Genomic DNA, 10339 nt, shown 5'->3' with positions numbered 1-10339 from the left:
ATTTGACAGTTTAATTTGGTAATCTTTCTTAATTCTTTCATCAGTAAACTTTCTTGTATCAAATTTTAGAACTTTTAGATTTTGTTGCTTATGATTTATCACTGAGAGTCTTTCTCTTAATTTAGCAATTACTAAATAATGGTCACTGGCACAGTCAGCACCTCAATGTGTACGAACGTCAATTATACTAGTATGCCTTCTGTTATCAATGAGATTATGATTTATCTGATTATGAGTTTTACCATCTGGAGAAGACCAGGTATATTTATGGATATCTTTATGTTTAAAAGTGGTACTTTTCACAATTAAATTCTTTGAGGTTGCAAAAGTAATCAATCTTATACCATTATCATTACTTAATTCATGAAGACTTTCTTTACCAATCTGTGCATTACAGTCACCTAACAGAATTTTCATATCATACTGAGAGAATTTATCAAAGACCTGTTCTAACTCTGTATAAAAATCATCTTTAGTATTATCATCTTTATCTTCCGTTGGTGCATGTATGTTTATTAAAATAATTTTACACCACCTACCCTGTAAAACTGCATATGATATCCTATCATTAATAAATTCTACTGTTTTAAGAGCCGAGATAATTCTATTATTTATGAAAAAGCCTGTTCCAAAATTATGATTTTCAGTACCACCATAGAAAAAAGTATAATTTTTAGTTTTACAATTCCCTTCTCCTGGCCACCTAACTTCCTGGACAGCTACTACATCTAATTTATACTTAACTGAGTTATATTTCAAAATGATTAACTATAACTGTATCCGAGTTACTTTTCTGGGAAAGTAAATGTAACTACGTATAACACAGTTACTTTTGTAGAAAGTAACTACCCAACGGACTGATTGACTGACATTATTCAGTTTTCGGCTATCTTAAGCAATGAAGAGATTTGCTTTCTTCATTAGCAGCAAAGGAGTTTTGCAATATTATGATTGATTTGATTTATTTTATTTCGCTTCTTGTGCCACTTTTGGCTAATTTGCGAAGATGGGGATGAGTGATGATATGATGAAATTCATAAATGGACACTCACAAGCATCCATGTACACTTTGCCACGTGGGTCGGCTTTGGCAATATGAGATTATGTCAGTTTGTTCAAGTGGATATCCAACATTTCACTTCAATATGTACTACAAGATAAGGCAATTTATCGATGCCAGTTTTGCAGATAACGCCACATTATTAACTAAACCGTTCCCTGGAAGAAATGAGGCGGTTGAATTAAAGGGAGTGAAATTGGAGCTTCAGAAGAATCATACATGTTGCAGTGCTACGGTGTAAAGGTAAGCAAATTATTTTGTCACACATAATTTAACCTTTTTGCTTTATTAGTATAAGGGGTGTTGGTCATTTCCTACAAGGGCTGGAACCTTACAATGCGTCGTGTATGTTTTAAGTGTTACTTTTCTCAGATAGAGTTTGACCTTTCCAATGGTTTATTGTTGGGAGATGAGGACTGTTTTAGCAAAATGTTTTTAGCTTTCTGAGAATAGCGTGTGTCTTTCAGTGTCTGTGAGAATTTTTTTAGCGTGTCCTTACCTTTTTAATGTGTCGTGTCCAGGCACGTAGCCAGAATTTTATTTCGGGGAGGGGGCTCATCTCTTATCAGCACGGGCGTAACCAGATATATTTGTAGAGGGAGTCAGGCCATAGATAAAACTTGATTAGTACAAATAATAATGAGAATAATAATTATTGTTATTTCACAATAATAACTATTATAAGTTATTAAAATATACCAATTTCAATACAAATGTATTGTTATTATTACATAAATGGAGATACTTGGCTATTCGATCTACCGTAGCAGTGAATATCTAACACAATTGTTGTCCATTATTTTTCTTATATTTTGTAGTTAGTGTAATGAAACTCATAGTTATTGTATTTTGTTATTAACATTTACACAATTGTTCAAAATAAGGCTAACAGTTAGTAGTAAATTTTATTCATAAATTTTATATTCTGTGACCTCTCACGAAGAAAACTATAAGTTTTGGAAGCTGTGGATCCATTTATTCTTTGGATTAAATGGTAGAATATGAAAATGTAACCTGGTTTCTCTATTATACACTAAACATTTTTCGATGTAATGCAGTTTTTACTGTGGTTTTAACTTTATTCTGTTATTAACGATAAACATAATATTTAAGTTAGATATTTGTAGGATTTTGGGGGCGCTTCGTCCCCCTTAGCCATCCCCCTGGCTACGTGGCGAAGCGTCCTATGAGGCCAGGCCTACCCACGCCATTACTCTTTTAAAGTTATATTTACTTATTTCGTCAAAACATATGCAATGAAATGAAAAAGTTTGGAATTTTCATTTATGATAATTACAAAAAAATTCTAACCCTGTCTAGTATACGAACTTTCCACGGAGTGAGGCACATTTGCTGGGGCCTCTTCTCTTCACATTCTGTCGTACGGTCGTATATGCGGGAAGCCTAATCTTACGAGTACTGTACGTATGGTACTCCTGAGGCCGGCCTCGCGGTGTTACCCACTAGGACGAACAGAATGTCAGCAACGCTGCATTTCCGCCAGGGTTGGAAATTTGTGGTGTACCAGCATTTTTTATAAACATTAGCCTGTATTCGTGCAGAGAGATTTCTATTTCATTGTACATTCTCCATATTTTGTACGAAACTTAGGATTTTCCTTCCTTTCATCGACAAGAGTAAGTGAAATTGAAAATTACGGAGTACTGTAGTTCTGACTTCGTTGTCTGGTCAGAGTGCTGATGGTCTTGTCGATTCACCCAACACCGTAGCGTAAACAGAAAGTCTAAAGAACTTATATTTCTAAAGGAAGTCTTCATACCAAATTATGTAAATTAAAATGCTAGTTACGCCTTATATTTACAAAGTAGTTTTACTTTCTCTGGAAATAGAATAATTTACCTTTATCGTGAACGGGGATTCCCTCGCTTGTTTGTTCCCTCTTTGTGAAAACTTGCCTCCTGCTCAGGACTCTACAAGGGAGCGTGACTCGGAGCGCGAGGTTCGTGGCGGTAGAGTTTTGTTTGTGATTCGTGTCGTGTGCAGCGATCAGATTTATGCAAGGAAGTGCTGGACTAAAATGCAAGAACAATTGAGTTCTTAATTGAGTGAAGATGTAGTCATCACTTTTGGTCTTTCATGTTTCCTCTTATAAGAATAACTTCTAAAATGTTTTCAACTCTATTTTCCTTTGCAAGTAGCAGTGGCAAGTGACAGCAATTTTTTTTTAAAAAAGTAAAAGTTGTTGAAACGTTATTTAATGCGTTAACACTGTCGTCGAATAGATATTACAAGCAGACATTTTTTTATGCAGCCGATACAAGCGAAAAGGTAGGCAGTTTCGTTTACCCTGGAGGGATAACAAGAGAAGAGAGCGGTCAATGAGAGTACAATGCAAGTGAAGTATTTTTTTTTTTGTGTTTAGGACAAAGAGTGTTGTGGGGTTATCGCGGGGTCTGTTTCAAGTCTAGCGGAACAGGCCAGTGTTGTCACATTTGGATTGGCAGAAAAGCGCTAAATTGCGCCTAAAAATTGGGATTCTATTCTCTCAAGCAACTACATTTATTATATAACCTGTTTATATGTTACATAGTAACCTTTCGTGTTGCCACCATGGAAGGGTCCCAAATAAGGATCCTATGTTCTATTATCACGTAAAGGTAGATAGAACAAACTAGGATGCGAAGTATTCACACTGAATGAGATAGGTCATCTTTACGTATGTTTTTTCTTGAAAGCGCCGTAGTGGTCATCCTAACACGTTACGAAGCCAGGTGACCTAATTGTGGTCATGTCAATGTTTCCTGATCCTCTTGATTTCCAGTGGCGTAGCGTTATAGTACGCCCATACGCCCGGCGTTCCCAGATTTAAAATTTCAAAAATGCTTAAATGCTGTGATCATAAAGTAAAACGTGACTAATTTCATAAATGTTTGACCTTCATGGCATTATAATAGCTATTTTTCGCGATCCGCTTGCAACGCTCCACTCTCAACACTCGTTCTAGCATCTCTTTTCAATGCCTTTCCAGGCCGGACGCCGAGCAGATTCGGCGTACAGGATTCTATATTCCTTGCTGCCTTTCTGGAGGGAAAGCTTCGATTTCTACAGCACGGAGCAGAGAGGTCTACCGTGATTGGTTCATGTGACCCTTCCTGCCTTCTGAAGCAGACGACAGCGGTAGAATTCCTACCCGGTTCTTTGCTCTTCGCGCTCATGCAACTCGTGCTATGTGATGCTATACGCAATATTGACTGACGTAACTTTACCAATCTCAAATATACTGTTTCTTATTGGCAACTGCATTTATAATTTATCGCACGAACAGCGATGTGCATTAGAAACTAAAAGATCAACACAGTTTTTGTCAAGTAAGTTGGTGAAGTCCTCGTGGTAGAAATTCAGTCTGTGGCTGCTCTACCACTTAACCCGCAAAACTATTAATTTTTTTATTGTATTTTTTCGTTATTATCTAACTACTTAATATTGTGTCAATGGAAATGTTTAGCATTCATTTGAAAACTCTTAACATTGAATGGTCTCTGGACAAAATTATTTTAAAATGTTTATCAGCATTCTCAAGATGTAATAAACAGTGGTCTGAATTACTAATCGGCACTGTTACGTCAGTAGAGTGTACGATATTTGGATCATCCACTCTGTTTTGCACAGTGCGCCAGGACGACAGAGGTCCCTTGTTCGAATCCCGGCGTGAGCACGGGTGTTCTTTGTCAGTGTCCCTTCATCAATATCATCACTCATATTCATATTCGCAATTAACCAAAAGTGGTAGAAAAGCGAAATAAAATAAACCAAATCAATCAGTAGTTGGATCATCCACAACAATGACGTCTACTGTTGTGCAGAGGCACTTATGATTCAGGTAGGTTTTTAATGACTTGCGTCATGCAGATAGGTATTAAAAAAAGTATAAAACACCAGAGTTCAAAACATTTGTGGCATAGTGAGGCATCTAATTTTCTAGCTAAAACCATAGAAAAGTTAGGTTTTCTATGCTAAAACATGCATTTAAAAAATCCGTCGCGCAACAGCTCATGAAGGGCCTAGGCATACCTACCGACTGCCGATGTCCCTCCCACGTCACCACTAAGCGTAGAGATCTTCAACAAGTATTGGAATAGTCGGGGGGGCAGCCCGACGTATCCCCAGCCGTTATAGTAGGTCTGAAAACCCAGCTGACTTCAGGCAAATAAACAATACCTGTGGCTAATAATACCATAATTAAATTATTAAGCAAGAAAGGGCCGACCCTTCCTTCGGACTTGGCGTTCCCACCCGAAATGTCCATGCTACGCCACTGTTGATTTCATTCTCCATATATTCTCATTGTCACGATTAACATAGAGCAGAACAACCGAGACGAAAATATCCAAAATTGAAATTATGTTTACTTGCACATACAGGTGTCAGAAATTCATTTATCTAGAAAACCAAGACTGGAATTAATTACAACCATTCCTTTAGTTAGACAACAGATATATGGTGCGAGGAAGTCTTGCTAAAAAAAAACTAAGTTGGCAACAGTAGAACGTACCAAACTGACAGTCGCTGAAAGTGCGGAATAATGTCATCTGCTCACGCCATAAACGTCATACTGACCCGAAAATTATGGGGTTCTTCTAGCCCTTTTCACCTCATTGCAAAATAAATAAATAAATTTATAAAAAAGTGATGAAGAATTGACAACAGGGCTCGAGCACTATTCGTTGGATTTCCGCTATGTCTTATGATTGGTAGTTCTTTCTGGAGGTGCGTGCATAAATCAGGGGTTGAAAAAATACAAAAAAAAAAAAAAAAACTAAATTGAGAAAAATCTAGATCGATGGCATCTGGTGGGCGGGAGAAGAACGTCTAAGACATAATTATCGTACTGATAGTCAGTAACAACACTTTTGAAAACGTCACACCACTGGCAAGTAAAGAAGCGCCTGGAGAGACATTGAACCACTCTGCATGACATAGCCCTCCTCCCTTTCTTTTTACAGATTTAAGCAAGTAATGGATATTATCACACTTTTGTGCCTACCCTGCTAGCAACTCTACGCTTCGCCACTGCACGTGTCTGGTTGTGTTTGCCGTGTGCACGCTCTCTTCACAACCTTGTACTTTTAACGTGTCTCAAGGAGTTCTTGACACTCCTAATTAAACTCTAAGTTAAGGGTTTAGACGAGAGATTTTTATGAACAGAGAGGAAAAAAAATCTATTCTTCTTTTGAATGATGGAAATACATTGCATTTTAATAATTTTTATAGTTGTTCTATCTGTGTTTCCTATTTGTTGTTGATGTTTCCTTTCTACTGATATAACTAGCTTCTTATCGAGGTATTGCTTCAGGGCGCGAAATCATAAGAAAATGGTAGTGGGGGAGGAAGGTTCATTTATACACACACGTGCAAGTGTGTGCACGTGTGGAATGGAATTATATTGTATGTATTTATTAAGTATTACGTTTTATTTATTTAATTTTTATTTTATCATTATTCATCAATGAGATTTCATATTTATTTATCTTGCATTCGGGCTTTACTTTTATTGTATGTATATATTATAATGCTACCGGTGTGCATTTTTTGGTGGTCTCTTATAAAAGAAATGATTTCCTTGTCAGTTCAGCTTGATGATTCTCTTAAATCTACCCTGACTATAGAGCTTCATTTTGTGTGTTCTTATCAGTAAAAAAGAGAAAGGGTATATATGTAAGAAAGCAACACGATTAAACACACAAGCACACATACACAGATCGATAAGCCTACTTATTTACTCGATATTTGCCAATCGATACCTGGAATCCCTAACGTGGGCGCTCCCTTTTTACATGAGGTCTGTCCGAAAAATTCTAACCAACATTTGTATGGATATTAAAATTTTCATCCTAATCCTTTAAGCCTACACATATCTATACTTCCGTTTTCTGTTCAAACATAATATATAATATTAATAATTTGATTTATTTTACTTGGTTTTTCTACCACTTTTGGCCAATTGCGAAGATGAAGATGAAATAGATGAAGGAACAATCACAAACACACATGGGCAGAACACAATTCAAACCTCACAGAGGCTACAGGCGGCAAACCCTCGTTAGTCTGCTAATGCAGTTCAGAGTGAACTACGTGCAAGTGAGGTTGACATTTTGGGTGCTTTAAAAAATCTTCACCCCTTGCAATCCTCACACATATTTAACACTATATTTATCTTTATTTTACCCTCATACTATATAACACTCTTTGCATTCATGTTAATTTATTTGCAATTCATCTCATTTTCCTTACTGTCTTTCTGTTTCAGGCCATTATTTGCATTAATAAAGGAAATACTGTATGGATTAATTGTAACCCTATTAAGATAGATAATAATAATAATAAGCAATTGGCAATTTCACTGTAGTTTCTACTGCTTTGGTTTTCTTTATAGTTTAACGCTCAGAAGCTGGGGTGTAGAACTTCCATTGTCATGCATAGACGTTGCAGAGTTGCCATGTGTACAATATGTTGCTGCTTCACATTTCTGCTAGCAACAACCTTCTACTCCAATTCACTCAGCTCATTACAGACGGAGACTGCATATGTGCCAATCAATAAAACAACTCCATTTCTGGTCCCTTGTCCTAAAAGAGGAGTGGTAACTGTCGTGGATCATGGGCGCCTAGGTAACAAGATATGGGAATATGCCTCACTTTGGGCCGTGGGGAAGAAACTCGACCTAGATCCCTATGCACCAGACTCACTCTTCAAAGCCTTGCAGAAAGTCTTTCAAAATCTAACTGTCCCCTCCATAGACACTGTAAAGCATTGCGAGAAAGATTTTGTGCTTTTGTACGGGAACATGTTGTTGAAAGAATACATTGCCCTCGTGAGGGAAGTTTTGTATTACCAGAAAGACCTGAAGAAAGAATTCGTATATCGTCAAGAGTATATTGAAGCCGCTGTTGAACAGTTTGACCACGTAAGGTCGTTAATTCTTAAGAAAACAAATGAGGAAGTGACCTTTATTGGAGTTCACGTCAGGAGGACGGACTACATCAAGCAGATCGACGTTCTTTACAGCTCCAAATCAGCTGGAAGCATGTTCTATCTAAACGGTATGGAGTGGTTTCGTTCGAGATTTCGCAATGTGGCATTTATGGTGACAAGTGATGACGTGAAGTGGTGCAAGGAAAACCTCAAAGGTGACCACGGTGATGTTTTCTTTGTGAATCATTCTGGACCCGATGATCATATTTACGATCTGACCCTTCTCTCCATGTGCAACCATTCTCTGTTCGATTACGGGACGTATGGTTTGTGGGCTGCAATCATGGCTGGTGGCGAAACGGTGGTTTATGATACAATGAACGACTTGTACCTTACAGAAGCTGTACGAAACTTTCCTGGGTGGCATTTCATGACATAGTAGAAGCTGTTAAGATTAATTGAAGATAATGTGAGATCACAGGAGTATGTGACTAGAGCACATTGTTTATTGAAATACCTCACGAGGTTTATTTGTTGATTCGTTTTGGGGAAATAGTGATGTTTACTATCTTTGGTATTGTGTTGTTACTGTTATCCGGGTTAACAATATTTATAGCTGGGGTTGGTGTTAATTTTGAGTATGATTTAAGGAAAATTATTGCTTTATCTACACTAAGACAACTCGGGTTAATAATATTAACATTGCCTGTGGGATTAAAGAAGTTAGCATTTTTTTAGTTAAAGTACCGACAGCGTTATTTCCTATCCCCTGTGACTGACCCAAAGATGTTCATTTATTTAATTTATTATGTTTTGTTTAATTTTGTGTTTAATACGCACGATGATATATATATATATATATATTATCAATTTCTGCATTAATATGATGTATAATTAATTATTATCACATTCTTGATAATGTAAAATTACAATGTATACATTTCTATATACATTTTTGACCATAGCAACGATAAAGAAACAAAACACAGTAGATCAATAAGTGATAAAGTATATGGAAATTTTAAATAGTGACGTCCGAGTTTCATTGAAGCTATAAAAATCCTAATTGCTATTTCGTAAAGTGAATACTAGGATGTTTCGTTGAAGTTCAAGTAAAAGGCTTGCTTCAATAATTTGGAGCCTACAGCCATGATTCAAGAAAAAATGACGATCTTGTGATGCGTGGTTTGAAGTTTGCGCAATGGTAGTTATAGACTTTTAAAAATGTATTTTGTCTTCGAGTTGCAATTTGTTGAACATGTTGCGAAGGCAAAATTGGCAACCCTAAATATTTTATTTCTTAAGTTTATTATTATTCTGTGCAATCATGGCAGATAAATCTAAAGAAACGGAGCCTAGACATTCACGTAAGCTAAAATCTAATGTTGCATACTTAAATAGTAAGTAATTCTCACGATGGTGACATTTGTGATCTACAGTCAGGTAAGATTGAAGGAGTGGCGTGTTGAGATAAACTTGAAAATGACCTGAGGTATGTGCAATGTTTTAATTGTCATTCGTGATATCATGTTTCATGTTTGAAGCTTTCCATCACACATTGGACAATTTATTCTACCACTAAGGAAAAATACTGTTTTAACAAATGTGATTATAGTTACGATCCTTACCAATTGCCGTTGTATTTGGAAAGTATAAATCCTAATTTAAATAACATACTAAGCAGCATTAGAAGCATACAATTAGCTGTCGTAAGTTCTAACCAAGAACTTAAGACTGAGTTTGAACAGTCTAATCAGGAACTTACGACTCAGTTTTAACAGTCTAATCAGGAACTTAAGACTCAGTTTGAACAGTCTAATCAGGAATTTAAACAGTCTAATCTAAAACTCAAACAGACTAATCAGGAACTTAGATCAGAATTAAATCTGTCTAATGAAAATATTCAGGTTAAACTTGACGTTATATCTTTAAAACAAGCTGAATTATCTAGTGCACATACACAGCTATCTTCACAGCTTGATGTTAAATTTGAAGTTTTTAATCATGATATTAGTCATGTTAACAATCGGCTCAATATTTTAATGTTTGAATTTAAGGACAAAATAGATGCTGTTGGTACAGCGTGTTTACAATCAACTACACGTCTTGAATCTGTGTTTGATAATAAATGTCGTAATGTTGATGTCAAACTATCTGAATTTGAAAATGTGAAAGAATAATTGAAAGAACACGTTCTTGATTATGAGCAACGTTTAGATAATTTCAATTCAAACTATAATGACTGCTCTGCTAATATAGTTGATCTTATGTCTAGAGTCACTATTTTAGAAAGTAAAAGCGATGTTAATGCCGATGTACATAAGCATATTTCTCATAAAAGTTGCA

The 10339-nt window shown here is 36.2% G+C and overlaps 1 protein-coding gene across 1 annotated transcript; it reads left to right on the top strand.

Moving 5' to 3' along the window:
• Positions 1 to 1213: 1213 nt before the first annotated feature.
• LOC145987273 (galactoside alpha-(1,2)-fucosyltransferase 2-like) lies at positions 1214 to 8736 on the top strand. Its single transcript, XM_083121789.1, has 2 exons — positions 1214 to 1303; positions 7455 to 8736. The coding sequence occupies exons 1-2, from the start codon at positions 1280 to 1282 to the stop codon at positions 8430 to 8432; spliced, it is 1002 nt and encodes a 333-aa protein (XP_082977915.1). The 5' UTR covers positions 1214 to 1279; the 3' UTR covers positions 8433 to 8736.
• Positions 8737 to 10339: the final 1603 nt, after the last annotated feature.

This window comes from Lepisma saccharinum, chromosome 4, assembly GCF_977018435.1.
Source record: "Lepisma saccharinum chromosome 4, izLepSacc3.1, whole genome shotgun sequence".
In the NCBI taxonomy this organism is placed as follows: domain Eukaryota; kingdom Metazoa; phylum Arthropoda; class Insecta; order Zygentoma; family Lepismatidae; genus Lepisma; species Lepisma saccharinum.
Note: the sequence above shows the minus strand (reverse complement) of the source record. Positions and strands in the feature narration are given on the sequence as shown.